Source organism: Cydia pomonella, chromosome 12, assembly GCF_033807575.1.
Source record: "Cydia pomonella isolate Wapato2018A chromosome 12, ilCydPomo1, whole genome shotgun sequence".
NCBI classification, from domain to species: domain Eukaryota; kingdom Metazoa; phylum Arthropoda; class Insecta; order Lepidoptera; family Tortricidae; genus Cydia; species Cydia pomonella.
The window spans coordinates 8,073,160-8,099,095 of NC_084714.1; the positions used below are offsets into that span (position 1 = coordinate 8,073,160).

The 25,936-nt window shown below is 36.9% G+C and overlaps 2 protein-coding genes across 3 annotated transcripts; one reads left to right on the forward strand and one right to left on the reverse strand.

Annotated features, from left to right (window-relative positions):
- Positions 1-133: 133 nt before the first annotated feature.
- On the reverse strand, positions 134-22,465 carry LOC133523411 (polycomb protein suz12-B). Its single transcript, XM_061858965.1, has 9 exons — positions 22,148-22,465; positions 22,022-22,068; positions 21,652-21,939; positions 21,000-21,213; positions 20,121-20,356; positions 10,759-10,975; positions 9,631-9,833; positions 8,360-8,634; positions 134-4,483 (listed from the first exon to the last, which is right to left on the reverse strand). Exons 1-9 carry the CDS (start codon positions 22,245-22,247, stop codon positions 3,796-3,798), a joined length of 2,268 nt encoding a protein of 755 aa, XP_061714949.1. The 5' UTR covers positions 22,248-22,465; the 3' UTR covers positions 134-3,795.
- A 264-nt stretch (positions 22,466-22,729) lies between these two features.
- On the forward strand, positions 22,730-25,858 carry LOC133523413 (uncharacterized). 2 transcript variants are annotated; one of them, XM_061858971.1, is made up of 5 exons: positions 22,730-23,236; positions 23,654-23,898; positions 24,473-24,605; positions 24,901-25,030; positions 25,514-25,858. In XM_061858971.1, exons 1-5 carry the CDS (start codon positions 22,880-22,882, stop codon positions 25,597-25,599), a joined length of 951 nt encoding a protein of 316 aa, XP_061714955.1. In that variant the 5' UTR covers positions 22,730-22,879; the 3' UTR covers positions 25,600-25,858. The 2 variants fall into 2 exon arrangements, with proteins under 2 accessions (XP_061714955.1, XP_061714956.1); XM_061858972.1 differs by lacking the exon at positions 24,901-25,030.
- The last annotated feature ends 78 nt before the right edge of the window (positions 25,859-25,936 follow it).

A 25,936-nucleotide genomic window follows, 5' to 3' on the forward strand; every position in this document is an offset into this window, starting at 1 on the left:
ACACACTATAGTTTAGTTTATTGTCTATGGTAAAAAGAGAACAAGAAAGGTTCGCTTACATCTCTAAATACAAGAGCTATTATTGCATATAATCATAACAATCAACATGATTAGTAAAAAAAAACGCGCAATCTCGCACATAAAATAAAACTTTACTGTATAACGTCTCATTTTATTTGTGATGAACATTTTATTCGGAATCAGTAATACCAATATCAAACATTCATTGATTGTACAGTCACGTCTGAAAATATCGATACGGACAAAGTGCCAAAAATATGTATACGCGACATTATTGCCCATATATTGAGGTAGTGTATACATAGTTTTGGCACTTTGTTCGTATATATATATTCAGACGTGAATGTATTAAGTACCTACGGACGGAGGAATTTCGTACGTTGATCCGCCTGTTCCTATTTCTATCGCACGCGCGTATATATATTGCTGTCCCACTCATGATGCCTACGGCCAATGACATTGTGCGAGCGGGACGGCGATATAATTATGCGCGTGCAATAGAGATAGAAACAGACAGGTCAGTGTACGAAATTCCTCGTGCTACGCGTCCTTTATCAGATGTGTAAAGTCTAGACATATTCTTGCTTCGAATTTGATAAATAGCGCTGTACTGTACGGCTTTGTATAGTCAGCGAAAAATAAATAATGACGGCCAAAGTAAGCAAATATATCGTAACACAATTTTGTTGACATCGAAATAAGGATGTGTCCCGATATACAGCGTGTTTTTTTTTTCGTTAATTTCAAGGGTGCATTCCTGAGCTTTAAGCTTAAATTAAGTAACTTTTTCAAAGACACCGGTATTCTAATTAACTCCATTTCGGAGATAGTCAATAATTTTTTTTTAATCTGTCAAGGCCCTTTCGAGTGTGTACACTTGACTTAGGGCCTGATTACATACTGATAAGTGCTTAGTACCAGTTTATACATTTGCTACTAAACGTAAGTACTATCTTGGACGATTGATGTTCGAAAGGACATTGATATGTAAGTTTTTAATTGTTTGGTTGCATTAAATGTAATGACCGTGTTAAAACAACGCTATAAGAAACATTTAATTACTTAAAAAAAAAAGAAGTATGCCATTTAGTTTTCTTAAACGCACTTGCCCATACTCCGAAGTTAAAGTAATTCAATAAAAACAAGGTGTATAAGGTGCTAACAAATAGTTACCAATATATTTACAGCTGATAGTACTCGGTTTCTGGAGTATATTTAAGAATGAAACATTATAGGTTTTATGTTTTTTTTTTAGATTGTTAAACAAATTTGCTATGTAAAAACACCCTGTTAATGAGATAATTAAATGAGACCTCATTGAACAGATTCTAGAACCTCTTTTACCTACACTTAACTGGTCACTTCACGTTGATAAATCAAATGACACGTTGATTATGACCAGGGCCTGTACTTTTCATGCCGTTGACGCAAAAATGACGTAATTTAACATACAGGAAGTTACTACAAATTTAGATAACTTACTTATTGATGGGTATCATAATAAATACTTGTTACGTGAATAAATGCTTGTTACGCTGTTAAAAACCAAAAATATGTATTATTTCATAAATTAATAATCTATTATTTATTTGTTTGACAATAAAATGAAAGTCGGACGTTTCTATACTGATTGTCAAGTATATGTATCTGTTACCTAAAGAGTACAACATAGTTACAAATGATTAATTATTACGAAAATACTAATTGGAATCTTACTCTATGTAGCGTGACGTCATTTTTCATACGGGCTCTGATTATGACATTTAAGACAAACAATTGTTGACATGACAGAAAGTTTTTACCCTCATAGAACGATTGCATTTACCGGTTGTTTCCGATTCCTCGCGACCAAATGCTGGAATAATATTTCTCCACCTGTAAGACAGCTCAAAAATAAGCAAACGTTTAAACACCAGTTTAAAAATATACTACTTACTTGTAAAACAAAAAATAGGGATACCATACGGCTTTTTGGTTGCAGATTTCAGGATCTAATCGGTATTTCGCAGGTTATCTAAGAGATTTTGAACCAAACCTACGCACTTTCTTGCTTGTATTTATGTATTTCATTTCGGAACATATTATCACTACTACATACTTTTTACACTAATGTACTAGTTTTTTAACATCATATTTAGATTTATCTAACTATAACGTGATCTAGGTTCCGGCAGAATATCAGTGCTCTGCTCGAAAGAGTGAAGCGTATGGCTGAGTCGGAACCCTTTTGTTTTTGCTGCAATGCACTCAGCGTACAGCAAGTAAATCCATTTCTCGATTTTATGATTTTTTTGTCCTGTTAATTAAATTGTGTACTTTAGTTGTATTCCGTTTGTAATGTATTTGTGAATTGTGTGTTTCTGCAGCATTCAAATAAATGTTTTAACTATCGTAAAATATCGGTAAGTCATTTGTTAGCACTTTATATATGGCTACTTTGGTCGTCACTATTTTTCGACGCTGACTGTACGTTATATGGAACTTTGGCTGTTAAAAAAGTTGCTGTTAAGCCACCTGTACAGCTCCATCTATTTCAGCCTAGTAGCGGGGCAAGATTAATTCATAGACATTACAATCTTGTACAATCTTTGATAATACCAATATTCTCTCATGAAACGAAAACGTGCAAAATCTTAAGACTACAATGTCATCCATTATATGGACATTGACTAACATTTAAATTCTCCTGGCAGTAACAAGACTATCCTATTCAGAATACTAACAAATAATTTTGACAACATTGGTGTCGTTTTCAAGCAAAAGGTACCTTTTTTTTTCCGAAAATCAATAATAAGTTATTGACAAAGACGAAATTTGACATCAACATTGAAACCTGATAAAGCACCTTTTGCTCGGGAACATCTCATTATTTGATTCACAATTGGATATGGCCAATTTTAAGATACGCGAGGAACATGCAAGATCAATTTTTTTCTATATTATCTCCGTCATTATTGTAAAAATCATCATTAAACACTTGAAAAAAGAAAGTCATTAAAAAGTGCAAATCATCAAAGCGAATCTATCATCCAGTCTTGAAAATTTATCTACGTATAATAGAATGTACTTTGATGGTAATCCACTTTTTAATAAGTCTTGTGAGCATTTTTGCGAGATGTCACACTGAATCAAATTTTATATCCTAAACTAAAATAAGGCCTTCCATTCCATTGTACTTTAAAATAAATCCCGGTCTTTGATAGGCTTTCGTGGGGATATAGATCCAACACGTAGAGGCCCCTTAGAGTTCCCGGGCCCCGTTCACAGGCGCAACAATAGACACCCATGAACCGGCAGCAGGCATTGGGACTATTGTAGAAATAGTGAACAGCATAACGGTCTATGGATTGAAGTTTGGGTGGACAATGAGACTGGGTTAGTGCAAAGACGTCCGGAAACCTGCCATAACAATGTTTACACTAGTTATCGAGGCAGGCGGTGACTTGAGCAGCCCACTAGATGGGCTCTTGAAACTGCTGACAAGACAGTTTTTTTATTATTATTAGGTATACTACAAATTATGTTAGCGCACCGTTTACGCGACGAAATATAAGGTAAAAACGCAACGAAACACGTTTAGTAATCGTTAGGTGAAAAACGACAGATATATCTTTCGACAATTGCATGTATTAGTGTGAACTAATATCAGATACCGACATATTCTTTAACAGGAAATAAGTTGTGACTTCTTGCAGAAATGCCCCGCTAGAGTCTTCACAATGTTCTTAGCCTCGACTCGACGCGTCACCGCATCCCCGAGCGCGTCAGTATTCGCTATACAGATCGCTTCCGCTCTGATATCGACGACCGCTTGCGGCTCTGAATACTGCCCGAGGACATTTTCCTCTTTGTGTCACCATTGGATGTGCTCGGAACGTTTTTATAACTAGTGCTCGGGGTATTGATTCTATTATTAAGATTAGAAGTCTTTCTTCTAACGGATGGAGAGGCTTCGACATTGTTTAATTTAGCTGTGTTGTTCTGTGGTTTTTGCTCGATCACTACAGGTTGCTGGTATTTGCCTACTGCGTTCCAGTGTTCGCGTTGCGCTTTGAGCGATTCTCGCATTTTTTCTTTGGCCTCAGCGTTGTCCGCTAGCATTTGATTAAGCATTTGCACTGTTTGGTAAAGCGCAACCGGGCTTAAAAGCCCGAAGTCGTGCAATGAACACATGTGGAGTATAAAGTTTCTGTACAAATTTTTCTCAAGGAGTTCTTTCCCCTTCATTTGGAGAAACATTTGGCAAGCTAGCGGGATCTGGCAGTCGCCGACGTAGTTGTATTTCATGACATGGAGGTTCCACATCTTCATGAGCTCCTTCTCGCCCTCGTTGACGTCGGTGAACTCGTCGATCATCATCATGGTTTTCTGTTGGAGCCAGAGCGGGTCGGTCTCGTTTTCTGAGTCTATGTCCAGCTCGTTAGGGTATACTGGGAGGCAGGTGATCGTGTGATGATAGAGGCTGAAAGAAATATTTCGTATTTCGTAAAATTTACAAAGTAGAATGGTTCAGCTAAACCAACTTGGTGAGGGTCACTCGGTCACAGTTTATCGAATAGTCGAATGTCTTTGAAAATTACGAGCAGATTCATTATATAATTATACCTAATCTTGTAAGGGCGGTGCAACGAGGGGGTGTCATAGTACATTACTATAGAGGACGGGAAACGAAGGGTTGCAGGCCAAGCAGATATAGACGAATTTGCAATGAAATAATGATGATGATTGTTTCATGTCCTAATGTGATAGGTTATTCAGTGCGTGGGGTATTGAAGGGGAACAAAAATATAATTATTTTGGCGCTACGACGCACGCCATTACGCTTTTTTTCTTTTCTTTTTCCTTCTTTTTTAGGGTTCCGTAGCCAAATGGCAAAAAACGGAACCCTTATAGATTCGTCATGTCCGTCTGTCTGTCCGATTCTGTCACAGCCACTTTTTTCCGAAACTATAAAAGCTATACTGTTCAAACTTGGTAAGTAGATGTATTCTATGAACCGCATTATGATGTTCACACAAAAATAGAAAAAAAACAATAAATTTTGGGGGTTCCCCATACTTAGAACTGAAACTCAAAAAATCTTTTTTCATCAAACTCATACGTGTGGGGTATCTATAGGTCTTTAAAAATGATATTGAGGTTTCTAATATCATTTTTTTCTAAACTGAAAAGTTTGCGCGAGAGACACTTCCAAAGTGGTAAAAAGTGTGTCCCCCCCCCCCGTAACTTCTAAAATAACAGAATGAAAAATCTAAAAAAATATATGATATACATTGCCATGCAAACTTCCACCGAAAATTGGTTCGAACGAGATCTAGTAAGTAGTTTTTTTTTAATACGTCATAAAATTTAAAAAAAAAATATTTTTTCATCAAACCCTTACGTGTGGGGTATCTAAGGATAGGTCTTCAAAAATGATATTTAGGTTTCTAATACCATTTTTTTCTAAACTGAATAGTTTGCGCGAGAGACACTTCCAAAGTGAAAAAATGTGTGTCCCCCCCCCCCCCCTGTAACTTCTAAAATAACAGAATGAAAAATCTAAAAAAAATATATGATATACATTGCCATGCAAACTTCCACCGAAAATTGGTTCGAACGAGATCTAGTAAGTAGTTTTTTTTTAATACGTCATAAAATTTAAAAAAAAAATTTTTTTTCATCAAACCCATACGTGTGGGGTATCTATGGATAGGTCTTCAAAAATGATATTTAGGTTTCTAATATAATTTTTTTCTAAACTGAATAGTTTGCGCGAGAGACACTTCCAAAGTGAAAAAATGTGTGTCCCCCCCCCTGTAACTTCTAAAATAACAGAATGAAAAATCTAAAAAAAATATATGATATACATTACCATGCAAACTTCCACCGAAAATTGGTTTGAACGAGATCTAGTGAATAGTTTTTTTTTAATACGTCAATAAATTAAAAAAAAATTTTTTTCATCAAACCCATACGTGTGGGGTATCTATGGATAGGTCTTCACCCAACTAACATGACAGCGTCAAAATAGCCTACATATCACTGTTATAATGCTCTCATTTGAGAATTAAGAGTGTTAAGAATACCTGTAGTAGGTTGGTAGAGGACTCTATACCACCCTTATAACCACGAATCAGGCCCCACTTTTTACAGGTAAAGGTGTCAGGAAGCCTATACAACAGTGTTACTTAAGGGTTAGAAGTACTTAGAAGGGAGTTAATTCACCCTCAGCTATTACTTTAGCCGGTTCTACGTTCTCATAGAATCATTAGCTAACACAATAGGTGTGAGACAACCCTCAGTTAAGAATTTTAAACTTGTTAAACCTATAAGAGAGAGTGGGTTAACGATTTAACGCGTACTAGATATCTAAAACATTCTCAATTAAATATGTGACCGCTTTTTGAGAACTCTTTTTGTACTGTTTTTATGTATTAGCTTCAAAGAAATCCAAAACTATCAAACTTATAAAATAAATGATACAAAGAAAATAAAACTTATCACAGCAACATTTAATGGCGATCTGCTCGCAAATTTTTATTAGGAAGAAGAAGTTTTATCGTGTGAAAAGTGAAAAAGTGCTGCGCCTGCGATTTTACGGCAAGTGTATACCATGTTTTCCATCTTAATTTTAACGCGCTCCGGATTAATTAAAGATTTAAAGTAAAACTTATGCTTAATAAAATAGACGCCTTAAAGTTTTATCAGCAACTTGTTCTTTTTGTCGGCCATTGGCAAGTAAAGTTACGTGGCATCGATAGAATGATAAAATAAAAATTATTAATGGAGTATTTTGTACATAAATATTGATCAAACAAGTACATTTTTAGGTTACTTTACTAAAACAATGGCGAACTTGCTATTACAGCTTTAGCTCTCCCTTAACGCATCATTTACACTTTTTGAGATACAGCATCTTTAGTCGAGAGTATTGTGCAGTCTTTAGTATACATAAGAGTGTAATAATAGACTCAAACAAAGCGTTTAACTATATAGAAGACAATACAACCGGCTAAGCATTTTCTTTAGGTTTGTTATAATATTATAAAATATGCTTTTAATAACTTATTCGCGTAATTTATATTAAAATTGACATGTATCCCTTTGGATTCCTTGAGTTCTTATACTGTGTTAACTCACATCATTACCTTTAGAATGTCATTAAAATGCACTTACTTAACACAATGTGCATTCGTAAAATCAACGTTACAGCTTAAACCTGCAAAAATGAGATGATCCAAACTTTTGGCATCTTCTTTAATTTTCGTATTACTACACTCTTGACAAACTCTGTTCATTACACCATTGCCTGTAGAAAGCCTTCAAAAAGGTACTCGGCTAACACAATTAGCATAAGCAAAACTTACGTTAAAGCTTGAAACTTCATAAGAGAGTTATGCAACGCTTTTAGTATCTGGTGTTACGACACACTTGACTAACTCTTTTATGCAACCCATGCCTGCAGCTTAAAGTTATCACAACACCTAAAGATATATAAGATACTTCACAGTAACCATTAAGTAACAATAAACATCAGTAAGTGTCAGCGGGCGCTGTTGTAAAGATTTAAGTGTTACAAACAGGTTAAAGCTATAAAGCTTGACTCCAGTAGCTGTAATTAACACTATTATTACTCTCAATTCTGCATAACATCATCCATTGTAGCTCTAGAACCACTGTTGGAGTGGAATTTATTTCTTAACTCCTCTATAACGTTCCAAGCTATAACTGAGATTATTATAACGCCGTTCAAAAGATTAAAGTTTTAAAGAAGCCTGTAACTGACGGTATAATGTTTGTTGGGCAAAAATGAGATTTAGGTTCCTAACATCATTTTTTTTTAAACTGAATAGTTTGCGCGAGAGACAGTTCCAAAGTGGTAAAATGTGTGTCCAAAGTGGTAAAATGTTGAACAAGATCTAGCAAGTAGATTTTTTTTAATACGTCTTAAATGGTACGGAACCCTTCATGCGCGAGTCCGACTCGCACTTGGCCGCTTTTTTCTTTTCGCATGATTGAAATAAAAACTTTATGGGGTTGTATCTCCTAAACCGTGCGTCGTAGCGCAAAAATAATGAAATGTTTGCTCCCCATTGAAACCCTGAAATAATATTTAAGAAACACAAAAAAAAAAAAAGAAAAATGGCAGAATTTTGCTTACTTATGGTTTTTTATGGATGAATTCCAAGACGTGCCATAATATGCCGTGGAAAAACAAAAGAAGGTTGCCTTACAGGCCTAGGTGTGTAAGGCTATAACATCTTCACTCATCGCACCTGATACGTAGTATTTCCCGACCTAACTTGAAGTAAGTCATGTCAACATTTCATCACAAGTTTGAGAAAAAAGGAGTCACCGATTATGCCCCGTGAGGTAGGGCCGCTGCGCTTCGAGCAGCTCGCCGTCGTCGAGCTCCAGGAACTCGGCCAGGCTGTGGCGCTGCGGGCGCCGGCGCGCGCGCGGCCGCCACATGAGCACGCGCGTGAGGCTCGTGCGGCGCGTGGGCCCGGCGCGCGGCCCCGCGCCCGCCGCGCGGCCCTGCGCCGCGATCAGGTCGTGCGGCGAGCCCGTGTACGACCCGTCGTACAGCTCGTTGATGGACACGTCGATGCGCGCGCCGCCGGGGATCGGCTGGAGGCAAATTTTATTATTAACTAAAATTACCACACTTCACAACAGTCTGATAGGACGACTATGCGCTATATTTTTTTGGTCTTCATCGGCAGATCCACTTCTCGAAATGGTGCTTTCCGAGAGCAAATGCCTTCCTCTTCTTGGGATAGATACCCAAGAACGGGCGTGCCTATAATATTTAAAGAGTATCCTGAATTTCTAATATCCTATCGACGTATCCTGACATGATGATAAGTATACTCAAACCTGCCACTCATCTTCAAGAAATCGGAGAACATCTATAAAAAGCGTACTAACTAACTAATATAAAAGTTTCGAACAATAAATATATAAAAAAATAAATACTCAATGAAGGAATTCGTAAAAGCTACTGGAAAATACGCCCTGACAACTTAGAGCAAGTATTTAAGTATGTACGAGTATTACGGCACAAAACAGGAATAAATCTTAGAATAGTAGACATTGTTTAACATACTTTTGTATTAACCGAATCAACCCATACGGAGTGTGAAGAAGATAGACTGCAGCAACTCCACAGTAGCAGAGCACGCCCTCGATACAGGCACGTCGCACTATCTCCGATTCGACAAGGCGAAGTTACTGTAGGTACGAGAAAAATGTTACATACCACGTAAAATATTTTCGCACCTTAATTTCAGTCGAGATAGTGGCAGAGCTGTTCCGTCGCATCCTTGGGCGGAATTCCAGTGAGTGTTGAGATTCGAAGGGAGTGTCGAATGTAGGGGACATAGTGATTTCGTGCTGTTTATCGTTACAACAACAACGCAACACCACCCTCTACCGGTTATCTCAATGCGCGCCCAGTGCGCTGCGCGGCGTGCAGCAGTACGTGGCCCGCGGCTATCGTGCACTCTAGTAACGCTACTCATAAACTTTTAACAAGTCGCGCGAGTTACTAAAAATACGTGTGTTAAACCGAAGTATTAATAGTGTCAAAACATATATTAGTATGCATGGATGTCGTATACTTACAAAATACGTGAAATTGAATCTCGAATGGCAGAGCTTCAAATGTTTCAGTAAAGAGTACAGAGTGCCGCAGTCGAGGGAACACCACGGGCAGTGCAGGTCGTCACAAGCCTCCGTCTGTTGCCGCGAGTTGTTGTTGTATAGGAATTGGTAGATAATTTGTTGGCGTTTGTTCTCTTCGCTTGTGTCTGATTTGGATTTTTCTCCTGTAACAATGGAAGACAAATTTAAATGAAACATGGATTAACGAAAAAATAAAAAATAATAATTGTTGGGGCTATTAGAGAATCAAAATTCACGGACTCGGAATTTCGTCATGTGCATGCTAAAAAATTATCATAGATACTTTTTTGTTTGCCTTTTGCGATTCTCCCTACCCTCATATTGGCTATGTGCATTACAATGGCCCTCGTCTGGTGGCTAAGCTAAGGGATACATTAGTTACTTGACAGTTGGTAATAAGGAAAGTAATCTAAGAGGGTCAGGGAGACTATAAGAGATAACGCTATTATTTTGTACTTAGGACTATAGTTGTGCCGTTCTCGAGAACGTTCCCTGTTTCGTATGGAGAATGTTCTCGAGAACGGCACAACTATACTTAGGACCCATGTAAAAACCTTGGTATACCACCATGAATTGAACCCGGTCAAATCTGATAAAAAACCGGAAGCCGTTATATTACGCGGAAAATGATAACAGATTTTGTACAAAAACCACACAAATTACTTAGACTATGGCTTGAATATCCCTAATATCATAAAAGCGGTAGAAACTTTGTCTGTCCGTATGTTACCTTTTCACGCTTAAACCGCTAAATCGATTTAAATAAAATTTGGTATTCAGATAGTTTGAGACTCGGCAAGGACGTCGCCTGCTGATAGGCTAGAGGAGGGCAGGTCATATGGCCGATGGCCAAGGGGAGGGAAGGGGCATACATATAGTTAGTCATTTTGTTCTCTAGAGGGGGCGACGCTTATAGTTTTTATCAACCATCATCATCATTCCAAGCAGCAGAAGTCGCAGGGAGCAGCTAGTGGGAATATGAAGTTGAAGTGTATACATTTATTTGTGTTTCATTATTGAATACATTAAGAATACCTCTGCAAGGAGTTCAATGTCCATTCAACTTACTAGTTTTCGCCTCATTCCCGTTCTTTTGTTGGCTTCCTGAAGGTCTCTCCTTAGCAGTGACAGAATCCTTCTTAGCACCATTGGCCTCCTGCTGGTATAGCTTGGGACGGTTCACCAGCCCATTGGTTGGCTCTTGGCTCCAGCTGAGCTTCAGTTTGAGCAGCGGTCTGACTTTGAAGATGTCGAATGGGTTTATGTCGGTTTGCATTTCATTTTCCTGTAATAATTATGTAGCTTAGAGGGTTTATAGTACTTAAAATGCCACATATCCCTTTTTGGTTTGTCAGCATTGACAATATTATATTGAACATATAAATATTACCAATTGGGCCTCACAAAATTGCTCCCGAGGTCGCGGGCGGCAAACCTCGACGGCGTTGGCGAGATGACCTTGATGCCTTTGACAATAACTAGTGGGAGACAGGTGAAGACCAGGATACGTGGAAAGGGACGAGGGAGGCCTGTGTCCAGCAATGGGGCACTCTAGGCTCATATAAATAAATAAATATTACTTGGTAAAGCCGGGCCTTACGAACACTACGAAGTGGGCCAGTTCGTCGTCGTTCATCTTTACTTTTGAAATCTTTGTTTGTCAGACGACTACCTCTACCTCTTTCTAAAGCAATATTTATTTTAAGAGGCTGTCAACACCCAATGTCCTTGAAATTGATGTTACTCAAACAGTTTTTTAAGAAAGACAATTTGTTTTAGTCAAGTAAGGAAAATATATGTTCATATTAATTATATTTCAAAGACCGTGGTTGTACTCGATACATGACTGAACGAAATCGGCTCGATAGAAAATAATTGCAAAGATTGGTCTTAAAATCACAATTAAACGGTTTTATGCCTTTATTGTTTTGACTTATGGGTCTGCAATTAAAATCACAATTTCTAAACATTTATATCTAAACCGTGGTTGAGTAAAATATTACACTAATAATCCACTTTTTTTTAATTTAAATATTTTTCTTATTATTCCCTTGCCCAGGCCCAGTAACATGCGACAGTGCTATCTCATTTACTCCGATACAAATAGACAGTGTGCGCGCTTTAGGTATTGACAGCCTCTTAACGCCCAAGCGTGCCAGTCACCCTTTACACTACACTCGCAAACGCTACGGGTTTAATATTGTTTTGAGAGACTAGTTTAAAGAATAAGTATGATCGTAGTGAAAAGCATGAGTAGACAATTAGCCTCATGCATGAAGTTTAAATTTGAACCAAATAATTTTTGTTCGGAGGATTGTTACCGTTGTAGCATGTTACAAATGCATTTCCGTTATAAAATTATCATTTAATTGCTTAAAATAATAAATAAAAAGTACAAAAATTGCGCGCGAAATGCTAATGAGCGAAACGCAATGCCATTGGTCGAAACGTCACATGACGTCACAATTCAGTCAGACAGAATTGTTGTTTTGTTCTACGTCGCACCGAATTTGAAAGAAATCTGGTATAAAAATGAATTTTAGTCGCGATTTATGAATTAAAAATGGTTATATCTCAAAGATCAGTTATTGTCGACTAATTCTAGATAAACACTTGGTTAAGTTTCAATACTGTTATTATTTAAATTTGCACGTACTTACATACAACACGTCGATCAAAAGTTTTATCGCCAGCTACACACTAGTTTGCAGTTAGTAACACGAAGTTACGGATGTTTTTGCATTATTGTAGATTTGTCGATACATGTATTATTGTAGATGTCTATCACCAGTAAAACTTCAGTTAACTTATTCTTAATAATTACAATTCCGAAACAATACATCCAAGTATTTACCTCTCCTCACGATCTCCGTTTTACCCAGGTTTTTTTTTTGTTTAGCTTTTTTAATTTTCGCATTCCCGCCAATAGGCAAAGACCCGCCAACGTGCCAACTTCAGAGCTAATCAGCCAGACAAATCGACATTTTAAAAGATCTTTTAAACAAAACATTATGTGGGAAGTTGTTATGTTATTGTTATTTAACTTAGGAATTAAAGGAATTAAATATACTAGTGTAATAAATTTAAAATTGTAAATAGAATTAAATTGTCGCTCACGGGCAAACTAACAAATTAACATATAATTAATGAATGCATGTGTGTATCTCATTAAGTGAAATGTATATTTCTTTTGAGGTCAATAAAAAATCTTTAATCACAAGTCAACACTTGCCTACAATTTTTAAATTTTGTGTGTTCCAGAGTATCATATTGATTTTGACATTTACTTCTCCTAGAACGCATTATTCCGTAGCCAAATGGCAAAAAACGGAACCCTTATAGATTCGTCATGTCCGTCTGTCTGTCCGATTCTGTCACAGCCACTTTTTTCCGAAACTATAAGAGCTGTACTGTTCAAACTTAGTAAGTGGATGTATTCTATGAACCGCATTAAGATTTTCACACAAAAATAGAAAAAAAACAATAAATTTTGGGGGTTCCCCATACTTAGAACTGAAACTCAAAAAATCTTTTTTCATCAAACCCATACGTGTGGGGTATCTATGGATAGGTCTTCAAAAATGATATTGAGGTTTCTAATATCATTTTTTTCTAACATGAATAGTTTGCGCGAGAGACACTTCCAAAGTGGTAAAATGTGTGTCCCCCCCCCCCCCCCCCGTAACTTCTAAAATAACAGAATGAAAAATCTAAAAAAAATATATGATATACATTGCCATGTAAACTTTCAGCGAAAATTGGTTTGAACGAGATATAGTAAGTAGTTTTTTTTAATACGTCATGAAATTAAAAAAAAAAAAAATTTTTTTCATCATACCCATACGTATGGGGTATCTATGTATAGGTCTTCAAAAATGATATTAAGGTTTCTAATATCATTTTTTTCTAAACTGAATAGTTTGCGCGAGAGAACCTTCCAAAGTGAAAAAAAGTGTGTCCCCCCCCCCCTGTAACTTCTAAAATAACAGAATGAAAAATCTAAAAAAAATATATGATATACATTACCATGCAAACTTCCACTGAAAATTGGTTTGAACGAGATCTAGTGAGTAGTTTTTTTTTAATACGTCATAAAATTAAAAAAAAAAATTTTTCATCAAACATATACGTGTGGGGTATCTATGGATCTATGGATAGGTCTTCAAAAATGATATTTAGGTTCCTAACATATTTTTTTTCTAAACTGAATAGTTTGCGCGAGAGACACTTCCAAATTGGTAAAATGTGTGTCCAAAGTGGTAAAATGTTGAACAAGATCTAGTAAGAAGATTTTTTTTTTAATACGTCTTAAATTGTACGGAACCCTTCATGCGCGAGTCCGACTCGCACTTGGCCGCTTTTTATTAATTTGAGCGTTTGAAGTTTATCATAAATCTAAAATTGGTGATTAAAATTGTGTACGTGTGGACGCTAATAGATGAGATTGACACCAATATATTTTCTGATGAAATTGATTGTCCCGTCCGGAAGGGCCTTAAGAACTGGCAAATTGTCTATCTATGCTATACAATTTAAAAAGTTTTGTGCAAAGGTATTATATATATACTGTTTAATACACTAGCAGCTGAAAGCTGATGCGTGTATATCACTGCACTTGTTTTTTTTGTACGATTACTGTTCATTTGGTAATTTTAAATGTTTGTCAAGTCTGTTTTTAAAACTATTCACTGAAGGAGCATTTATTACTGTTTGTGGTAGTTTATTCCACTCGCGCACGACGCGCTTCGATAGAAAGTGCTTTCTAGGATTGCTTGTGCTGGGAACGCGAGTAATCTTTAAGCTGTGGCCTCTTAGACGATGATTCTTGCTCATTTCAACTATCAGGTCCTTTAGTTCAGGCAAATCGTAATAATGTTCAGGTAAATCGTAATAAGGTTTTTTTAAGTTATTACTCGCGGGTGTTTACCACCCTACGCACTATACTTTTGAGGAAAGCGATAAAACTCTATTTGAAACAATTAAAAAAGCTACGAAAACTTGTAAAGGAGCACTTCTCATAGTAGGAGACTTCAATCTACCTGAAATTAAATGGCCATTACGGAAATTCGACGGTTACAATATTTCACATGAACCATTTGTAGAAATCCTAGTCGATACTAATCTTCAGCAACTTGTGACCGAGCCTACACGAAAAAAAAAACAATGAAGAATCACTTTTGGATTTATTTCTTTGTAATGAAAAAGGCCTTTGTAGCAATGTAGTTCATCATCCGTCGATCGGCAAGAGTGATCATATGGTTTTGCTAACAACATTACAATTTCAGATCAACGTAGCAACGTTCAGTTTTCCCCGTCTGATTACCTTGATGGGCTTTAACAATCGTAAGTTTGCCATTCAAATATTTAATAATAAGGTCGGACTCATCTGCCTCGATCCTATTTTCGAGTTCAGTGCGAAGATTCTTTAGGTACTCACGTTGGTATGGGGTTAAATCATTTTTCACTGAAATATTCTTATTTCTAAGATTGTTTCTGTTCTTTAGAACTTTAACCGCTGTGACCCTGTTCGCAAAAATCACTTTGAGCGGGCGTGGCTTGTCACCAGACTGAGGTTTGCCCAGCCTGACGGTAGCCAGGGGCGCTTCAGTGTCGAGTAATTCCGACAAAATATCTTGCACAAGCCCATGGTCATGTTTTTTTCGCTCTTCAATGGGGAGGTCTTCGGTCGACGAGATCTCCGGAACGCCAAACCTAATGACGTTAGCACTACGTCTATTACGGTCCTCCAACTCACTAATAATGTTTTCTAAGCAAAACTGTTGCCCTTGATTCTTTTTCAGAGCCGAGCCGTGCTTCCGTAAAGCCGGTAGTTGACGTACTCCAAGGACACAGTCGGGGTATAAATATTTCAATGTCGGCGATTGACGAGCGATTACCCTTAATTCCGTCACAAGCAATCCACTACACTTAACACATATCATTATCAACCTATCGCATCCACCACATACTATTTTTGGGTTTTGACTGTCCGGTTTAGGTAATTGGTTTTTACAATTCATGCAAGACGCCATTTTTAATTATTTTTTGCGAGGTTATGATGTTAAATCTTTCTGATCAAACAAGTCCACAGAAACACAATCTCTGTTTTAGATAACAATTCCACATAAAAATCGATATTCAATCTAACGAATGTCACGGTTTTTAAGTTAAAACAAACTATTTCCCGATTATTGTACGCAATTAAAAACACCAGTAACGAAAAACACAAGTGCAGCCAAAAGTGCGGGTAGACCGAAAAATATGTTGTGTATAAACTCGTAAATACTTAGTTAAAACAACAAAAAATTACATTAAATTAATGAATATAAGAGATATACAGGCTTCATACCTACTACTTACTTCCGAAGCTTATGGCCCAGCCAAGAAGGTAAAAAGTAATTTTCTCCAATATGTTCGGAAATATTCACCTTATTGTAGCAAATATAGTACGGGAAGTTCTTCGATATGGTCAAACTCAAATAAAAAAAAATCAAACCAATATTGTCGTGTTTTACCGGACGGGAAGTTAACACTGTATTGTCTTTTACTTTTTAAAAACACGAATCCACTATGAAAAAGACAAACGGCTAATTAATATATCCGCAGGCTGCGTGTACACGACCCGGTCAGCATCATTTCAAGCTATAGGATAGAGTCGTGTAAGACCGTTGTGTATGATCGTGCGAATACTGCCTAATAAAATCAAAAGAACATATTATATATTTAAGGATCTCATGAGTGCAAATACAAGCTTTTGCAAGCTTTTGTTAAGCTTTTTTTAGCTTATATTGCACAATTATATTGAATGAGCGAATATTGAATGGTACTGAATGGCAGAATAGTTGTGCCTTTAACTTTTAAAAAATAATCAAAGAGGGAAATTGTTTTTGACGTGAAGGTTCGATTTGAGCGGAGTGCTGGTTGATGCTTACATTATGATTATTTTACCTGATTTCCTCGCATATTTGGAGAAAAGCACTCGCACGAATCTTCGGCAGCAACAGCAATTCGTGGATTCGTCTTCTTTGTCGGACTCTGCTACGCGTCGTCCGACAAAATCGTAACTCATCCACGAATTGCCATTTCCCGGCCACTGTCATAATGTACTATTATTACCAGATCGATTGAAACTTAAACTAATTAAAAACTAAAAATCTATATCTAAAGAGGGCCCCTGGGGCATAGTGCCAAAGATACTGGCAGCATTTCCTCGCTGAATCGCAACGCTTATTCGTTGAGCGAGGAAGCTGCCAGCTTTTTTGTCCCCTGTAACGTCAACCAGCCGTTTGGCCAAATCATTGAAGATGCTCTGAGCTCCCGGGCCCCACGGACCAAGGGTCTCGACACCGAAAGGAGCAAAGTTATAATTGGCGTCGAGACCCCTGTATTTCCGCCTTTTGAGGGCCTCGGCAGCCTCGGCAGCCGCACCCGCTTTCTTTGTAGTACCGTGAAGGTAAGACGGTGCCAGTGTGTCCACGCAGGTCGCGCCCCACACCAACACTCGTCCCATCGTCCACAGTCCACGGTATTGTATACTTAGATTTGATTTTTATTTAAAAAAATATTGAGTGCTATTGTACATTGTGTGCTGCAATTTTATTTTTTTGCATGCTTTAGCAATAGATAATGCCTATAGAATGGTTTTTAGGTTCATCCATGGTATTTATAAATAATAAAACGAATTATTAGTGTCGAGTAGCTGAAATACACGAACAACATTAGTAACAAGCGTCAGTTGTATCCGAAATGTGACGTCATCGGCTCTGTAGAATTCGCGCCAAAAATTATGAGCGTATTTTTATTTTGACCGGTGTGCGACCGATATAAATAATTATTAAAAAAAAAACATGCATGAGGCTAATTGGCAGTGTGTAAATACTTCATTCCAAGGCTCGGTTTTAAAAATACCGGTAAATACCGGTTTATTTTGGTTTTACTCCAAACTTTCATAACAACGCGAACGTTTTAAGAACTTTCTTGTAAACTATGAAATAAACCGGTTTATTCGACGAACGACGAGACGGCCTTCCGGTCAGGTGGTGTGCAGTGCAGCGTAAACAAAGACACTCACATAGGAAGAAACTGTTTTCTTGTTCTAAACCGGTTAATCTAACAAGAGCTTTATTGAAATGTTCTACTAAAAACCGGTGTAAAAATAACGGCTTTACGAAATTGAAATTAAAAGGTTTTGCGCCGAGTACATGATAACGGTATGGAAATTTAACCGGTTTCCGAGCCTTGATTTTGAATTGATGCAGATTTATAGTCTAATTTTTATCATGAAATAAAGAAATCTACATTTTTGTTGCCTCTATTCTACATTGGGCTAACGTGGGAAAATGGGACCGTGCGAAGTGCATGGTGGGGGTAAGTAAAGCGATCCCAGCGCATAATGTGGTAAAAATTGGAACTAACTGCGGATAGCGTCTTTAACATTTCGTACAATTATATGGCTCGAAATGAAACTTTGATTTACGATTACTCCTGAAATATTCATTTAAATTGTATGGTGTAAGGGACCATTGTAAGCTGTATGAAATGCTTAATATAACTAACGTATTTATTTTGATAATTGTTAATAATGTATCCATGTAAATAGCTTTGCAAATGCCACATATTACGTGATCTTTTTCTAGAAGTTACGAATATGTATAGTAAGTTATCCTTAAAAGATAGACATTTATCATCGCGGACTTTTTTGTAGACCTATGAATGAGAAACAACCCCACCATACATTGTGTTGTTATAGCTCAAACGGATTAGGCAGCGTTTTCGATGAAAGCTCCTAGCCAGCGTGATTTTTTCCGACAATATCGTTATATTTCAAACAATTTACACAAAACCTTAACAAGTTATATACTTAAGCCTTCCTCAAGAATCACTCTATTGAAAGTCGTATGAAAATCCGTTCAGTAGTTTTTAGTTTTGGAGTAGTTTTATAAGATGTAGTGAATTGACGTTTTCCCCTAGACTTGCGGACACTAGGTTGCGTGACAGTCGTGCACGCTCCCAATTCTCAACATCATTTATTACACTGTATGAAGTCTCACTTTTATGGTTTCGTAGGCATAATAAAAATTAGTTACAAGTAATGAACGATTTTACTCGTGTATTATTAGCCAGGCCAATGTTATTAGAGTTAGACCAAGCTAAGTTGGCAGCGATTTTGATAGCCCAGACTGTCCAATTGCCATTTTAAACGTCAAACTTCTATGAAATTATGACGTTTAAATAACACTTGCACACTCTGGGCTATCTAAATCGCTGCCACCTTAGCTTGGTCTAACTCTAGCATTGTTTCAGTGTAAGTATACGGAGCATAAACTGTAGCGAACATTTTACGTCCAATTTCCGAAAATTAAGGGACGATTGCACCAAACAGTCTGTCACCCTTAAAACATTCGCAAAATTTTATTGTATGCGAAGTTTCATAATAAAACCGCCGCGGCGCGCCGGGTGATGTTGATCAGTCTGTCAAGTGTGGATGGTGCAACTGGCACTAAGTCAATTACTATTCGTCAAAACAGACTATGCAAAAGGTACTTCTTCTGGGAATAATTAAAAAGCATAATGGTAAAATAATAGCGCGACGTTAAAAATATGATAGGCTACGCGAATAATGGCAGAGCTTAGCTTGAATAGCAAAATTTAGTACAGATGCAGATGAACCATTTTTAAAATGCGCACTCCTTTCCAGAGCAACTGCATCAAATCTATAGATTTTAAATCATTCTTATAGACGCTACAAACATGCCCAAAATACCCATTTTCGTTGTTTGTGCGCGTTGCGTCTACAGGATCGTGAAAAGAAGCGCGTATTTTAAAAATTACATTCAGATTTCGATGCTAGGTTTTTACTATATCATTATTGTAACAGATGAAAGCTAAAGAAATAGAATTTACGAAACTATTACATTATTATTATGAAGTTAATATATATTAAGTATAAGTAGTATATGTATAAGTAGAAGAATTACAAGATTATACTATAAGATTATTATAGATTATATTAAGTAGAAGATGTATAATGTATATGAAAATAATTTTCTGGATTAAATTTCATTCATTCATTACAGCCAACTAAAAATAAGGGATAATATTAAAAATCAAGTTGTTAGTTAGGACATTCTATTTCACACATTGCCATAAAGAAACAAGTAAGGTTAGAGTCTTCACTCCCCGGCTACGCACATGGCCCTTACTTATTATCGCTTTCAGAGCTAAGTGCCCCATTTCCATTACAAAATGAACCCACCTAGGTACTTTTTTTATTCGCTAAGCTCAGTTAAAACTTATTATATGTAAATGGTTTTTTATCTTTATTTTAAGCTTATTTATATAGTACAAATTTGCTGCATCTTTTGAAATGTAATAGGTATCTAATATAACAAAGTGGACATTAAATATGCAAAGTTAAGACTTGAACTTACATTAGGAATAGTCTCCCACTGTGCCATCAGAGCCTTATGCGGAGACCTGGCCAGGGTTGTGCTCCGTCCACCTGGCGTCACATCATGCAGCACCAGATCATACTCTCCGTTAGTAAGCAGGCAGCGGTTGTGCTTGTCATACACTATCAGCTCACTGCCATAGAGCTTACTCCATTTGCTGTCGGGAGACGAATTGTTGACATGCTCTGATGATTTCAGGCGTTTTGTGGCTGGTTCTACAGAAAACACAACATAGTATAATTATAAACAATTGTTCACTTCTTTCTCTCAAAATACGTCATAATTATTCATATAATTTCGAAGTTGTTGTTCCAGTGCTACATTAACGTTGACTTGGACCAGTTACATTTTTGTATTACAGCCAACAGTTGGACAATAATACTTACACAAACAAAGGACCTGTAGAGTGGTGTCCTAGGTATAACAAAGGAAAAATTTGACCATAGAAATTCAGAATAGTGACTGGATGCAAACAGCAAGGGATCAAAGTAAATGGAAGACGAGTAGAAGTTGTTGAAACCAAATTACTTGTTTATAAATTAATTATTTTAAAGTGTTGACTTCAAAGGTTATTTTTGTTAATTTATTTTCCTAAACAATGGGATAACGCCAAATGGAAAATTCTTCTGCGAGGCCTATGTTCCTAATGAGGGATAACAGGATTACATCATCATCATCAAACAATGACAAGGTCCAGCCTACCAAACGAAATTTGGAATGTCAAAACTACATTGGGCTAATGATGTATTTGGAATATTTGATTATGAATAGTGAGGACAAATACGAAAGAGATGGAAGAGGCCTACAAGGGTTCCATATAATGGAATTCAACCCTAATAGATTTATTAACTACTTTACCTTCACTATCTCCATTCATAATTTCTGTAGAGCTGCTGCTCCCATTGGCAGTATTCCCAGAGTTCCTTGTGACAGTGACTTTGAGCATAAGCATGTAGGACTTGACGTTGGGCCCCTGTGAGGGACTGAAGGTGACACTGGAGATGCTGACAGCTGAAGCCATGGTGGGGGGCTCCGAAGTGGAGGGGTTGAGAGGCAGTGAGCAGGTGCCAATCTATAAAATAGTAAGAGTCAATAGGCTTATTTTTATGGTATTCTAATACAAAAATTTCATATTTTGTGGAGATTTTAGGCATAAGTTTTTTTTTCTGAGACAAAGTACTCTGGACATGCTTTACCTATCAATATTGCAGAAAATCTTACTAATAGATAAAAAATTCATATGCTAACTATAAGTATGGCCAGCTAACTGTTAAGCTGCCAGTTAGGTAGCATTTCAGGCTAGTGGAAAAAAATGATACAGTGGGTTAACCAGACTATAAATATAAATAATCAATAGTTCTAGCTAGAACATTTTTATAAATTAAGTTCCTTAGACATAAACTTATACTCAGTAAACAGATTTACATTATGCATAAATTATCATGGAGCAATGATAATAAATAAGGGGAGCATAGGTACTGGAGGGGGTCAATGATTTCAGAACACTTACAGAAACTTCCATTACGTCAGATGAGCTCTCTTTCCTCTTTTTATGGCATATCTTGAGCAGCAAGGTCTCCACTTTCACTTGGTAGTCTCTGGGATCTACCAAGCTCTTGTCATAAAAACCCAGGAAAGTCAGAGTCATGTACCCTCCCAAACTGTTGGGTTGCAGTTCTGTACTCTTCTTCAAGGTGATTTTCTCCAGCAAAGAGCTGACTTTGAACCCCACGCGACTTTTATTGCTCCTAGACATCCGCCGCTTCATATACGACAATGTTCTATTCAGAAAAATCGGCTACAAACAAAGAAAGCACAGTTGTAGAAAAAAGCGTGCAACCTAATAGCGTGTTTTGTTTGTAGAATTCAATAAAACTTACCGAAAGCATGTTACGAGTTCGCAGAAATCTGTATATTTGTGTTGGCTCTGTAAAACACAAAAAAGCATTATCTAGCACAAATTATTATTCATCACAGAAAGCTTACTATCTAACACTGGCACTTACTTTCAAACGCTTGCAAAAACAGCTCATGGTCGGCCTGGAGATGATCAATTTTAGAGTTTTTTGTAGTTTCATTGTCTTTATCGCGCTTTTTAGGGGGCATTTCTGCTTGGTTTGATTAATTATCAACTAAACCGCCAAGTTCATCGGTTATCGGTTCGTTGACTTGCCTAACATGACATTTGACAGGTGGTCGACATCGCGGGTGAGCAGCGGGCAGCGTCAGTGCGAGCACAGACAATTTCATATATTTTTTTATCTCTGGAATCGACGATGGAAATTAAGACTATACGGTTTAAGTGAAAAAAAAAAAACGGTTTAATTTATCATATAAAAATGTATAGTCGGTGTGGCTGAAGTTTCTCAGTAGAAATGGCCCGAATTTAAAATTTCCTATAGGACGATAACCCGTAGTGCCTACATTTTTTAAATTTGCCGCTTGTTTCTACTGACGAAAATGGCTTAACAGACTATAATTATAATATCTTTTGTCAGCACAAAAATAACATGTGATCCTGATTGCAATTATTTATACCTTTTAAGTAAATATCTCAAGGAGGCTTTTTTTAAGCGTATAATGAAAATGAGTCTAATGTACTTTTATGGAAATGTCAAAACTGTCAAATTAAAGTCGCAAAAGGCCATTTCAAAACTATTTTAATATCTTATAAACTTAATAACTATCACTAACTATTAATTAAAATGTGAGAGACATATTTACTTGCATTAGTAATAATGCTAAAAGCGCCCCCCAGAACTAGAGTTATAAGAAAAGCTATACGCAACATACAAAAAAGTGCTATTGACGGTGGATTAAATGGGGTCTTGCTGAGACAGTATAATAACGTTTGCAATTATAATAATGAAACAGCAAACAAAGCTTACAACAGGAAATTGGTGGTGGCGATAGTTGTAGTTTTTCTATCGGTAGTGATAAGCGTGAGTGTAGGAAATAGCGTGTTAAGTGTGAGATGTTTATTACCTAATAATTACCTTGTGTGGGAAGCTACCCGGCCGCTGGCAGATTGCGTATATTGCGCTAACGTCACGAAACCCATTATACTGCGGAACGTCTCCCGGCGAGACTTTGCTGTAAGAAAACTATTCATACCCTAAATACCATAGTCAGAATTGTTCAGAGCATTCCATCAGTGTCATTTCCAAATTAGTATTTTGATTTATCAAAGCCTCTTCAACTACATGGGAGAAAACTCATAAACCAAACGTCATGGGAGCCTGTGGTCCACTAGCAACAATCACAAGAATTGGTGTTGGCACTAGTTTTTACCAAAGTGATTGCCATCTCAACTTAACTAGACTTCTTTTTTTTATAACACGTCTGTGGCAGACAAGCATACGGCCCGCCTGATGGTAAGCAGTCACCGCTTATGGACACCTGCAACATCAGAGATATTACATGTGCATTGTTGATCCTTGAAAAACCTGTAGTCCTTTTTTGAAGAATCCCATACTGTAACCCCTCTTATATTATTTAACTTTTTGTTTCAGAACTATGCATATTTATCTAGACCTATCATAGTAAAAAATGCCATAAGCCACTGGAGAGCTACGGACCTTGACTTCTACAAATTTAAGAGGCTATATGAGAATACCGTGGGCAGCTATGAGAGTATTGACGAAGGATGCCAATTCCTTAATTTCAAAACAGATCTGTTTACTTTGAAGGAGGTATTTAATATGCCTGATGCCAGGGCTAGGAATGAGCCAGGGCAGAAACCCTGGTATGTTGGTTGGTAAGTATTATTATTATTATTTATGAATGCATAAGCAGCTTATAGCTGACAGCAACTAGAATAAAGACAAGGAATAGTGAAGGCAAGGCAGCTAGTATATAGCAAAATACTTTTTTTTATTAGAGGGAATACAAATGACAGATTTGAGTGGAGGAAACAAGAGACCCCTGCCCAGTAGTGAATGCTAAATTTATCTAATAACAAATAGAATGAGCTGCCACCATAAATAATGAGCTGCTTTACAAGTGACTACATATTACCTCTTAGCTTAGGGGTATGGCATACTGCGTCCGATTCACATGTGGCTCCAACATGCAAGTGGGATGTCACTGTAATATGCGCATAGCATTGTCTTGCTTAAACTTCAAAGCAACATGCAAATTGGATGCCATGACCTAACAACAATAGCACCCTGAATAAGAGGTCATTTTTTACTTCTATAATTCTTACTTGAAAGCTTAAGAGATATTTTTATAATGTAACAAGTCAAGTAGAGTAATTTTTGCATGTATGTGCATGACAAAGCAGTTACTAGTACAAAGTACTGTAAGAAAATTGTTTTTTTTTTTTTCAGGGGTAATTGTCATCCAGATATTTTAGCTAAAGTCAGACAATATTATGACATGCCAGAATTCCTACCTGAAGATGCAGAGTTCCCAGCAACTGAAAATATATTCTTTGGATATGAAATGGGAGCTGTTATGCATGTAAGTGAATTGTACAATTAAAAAGTTAGGGAAGGTCTTCTAAAACCATTTTGGTGTAGCATCTGACAGTTGCCCTTCCTTTCAGTACCCTATTTAAACAAAACCAACCTGTATCCTGTATTTTGGTGGAATGTCGCATTTGTAACTTCTTACGAAATATAAATATTGTGGACTGGGAGGTCAAACCTGATAAATAGGCGGGTCCACACATAGTTCCAATTTCAAAAGCCCTTTTGCTCGAGTTATTGGGTTTGACCACCCACCCCTCGCTTATATATAATTTTTTAACTTTTAGCTGGACTATATTTCAAGACTGATGTGGCAGGGGCAAGTAAAAGGTGTAAAGTGGTGGTCTATTGCCCCTGTGCCTGAATGTGATGATGTTTGCCATAAGCTCCAGTATTATGTTGAACCAGGGGATATTGGTAAGCCCAGAAACATTGTCTAGAATATACTGTAAAATGTGACCTAAATTTGATTCTATGTAGGTAGCTCTAAAATAATATCTCGATTCAAATAATTAGAATAGACACTTTTCGCGCCTATGCTCGCTCTGTGTAGACCCGCCCATTGGGTCCTTCCTTGTCCATTACTGGTGCCGTCTAAAGCAGATACGCTTTCTATATAGATTTTCGTACATTGAACTGCCTGTTGCTATCTCTATTGTACGCGCATAATTATATTGCTGTCAAACTCGTATAGTGACATTGACAACCGGCATCATGAGCAAGATAGCAATATAATTATGCGTGTGCAATCTATATGAAAAGCGTCTCTGCTTCACTAAAGAGTTAATTCTCCTAAATTACCTAACTAACAATTTCATTGAGTGTTCAATTTCAATTTGAAATAAAAAGTAGTAATTAATATGTACACTGTATTATTCGTTTTTTTTTTTAATTTTACAGTTTTTTTGGACACCAGATTGTGGTACCATGCCACCAGCATCCCCAAGGGCCAATTCTCACTGACTGTACAGTCTGAATATGGGTAAAATAAGGACCAATTTATTTAAGTCACTTCTAAGTACAAAATAAGCATTCTTTTCTACATATCTACATGCCAAAATTTTACAATGTTTTTTTATTTACACTATTTATTACTCTTCAAATGTTTTTTTATTTATTATAAGGTGCCATTTTTATGTAGTACAACTACTATCATCTGCCAAATTAGCTTTAGGTATTTGCAATATTTTGTTAAAGTGCAATTTACACTTGTCTTTATACTCTGAATAAACTTTTATAAACTTATTCCATGACTTTTTATTTAATTTTTACCAAACTGAAATCTGGTTCTAACCAGAAAATATTGGGGTTATCTTGGACTAA

Bases quoted from the DNA above. Each gene is read 5' to 3' on its own strand.
- LOC133523413 (XM_061858971.1), top strand. From the start codon at position 22,880: ATGCTAAAAGCGCCCCCCAGAACTAGAGTTATAAGAAAAGCTATACGC. The intron at 23,237-23,653 runs GTAAGAAAACTA...TTTTTGTTTCAG, and splicing joins TCTCCCGGCGAGACTTTGCT to AACTATGCATATTTATCTAG. The intron at 23,899-24,472 runs GTAAGTATTATT...TTTTTTTTTCAG, and splicing joins AAACCCTGGTATGTTGGTTG to GGGTAATTGTCATCCAGATA.
- LOC133523411 (XM_061858965.1), bottom strand. From the start codon at position 22,247: ATGCCCCCTAAAAAGCGCGATAAAGACAATGAAACTACAAAAAACTCT. The intron at 10,976-20,120 runs GTAAGTTCAAGT...TAATTATTACAG, and splicing joins AGTGGGAGACTATTCCTAAT to GAAAATGAAATGCAAACCGA. The intron at 4,484-8,359 runs GTGACTCCTTTT...TATTTCTTTCAG, and splicing joins TACCTCACGGGGCATAATCG to CCTCTATCATCACACGATCA.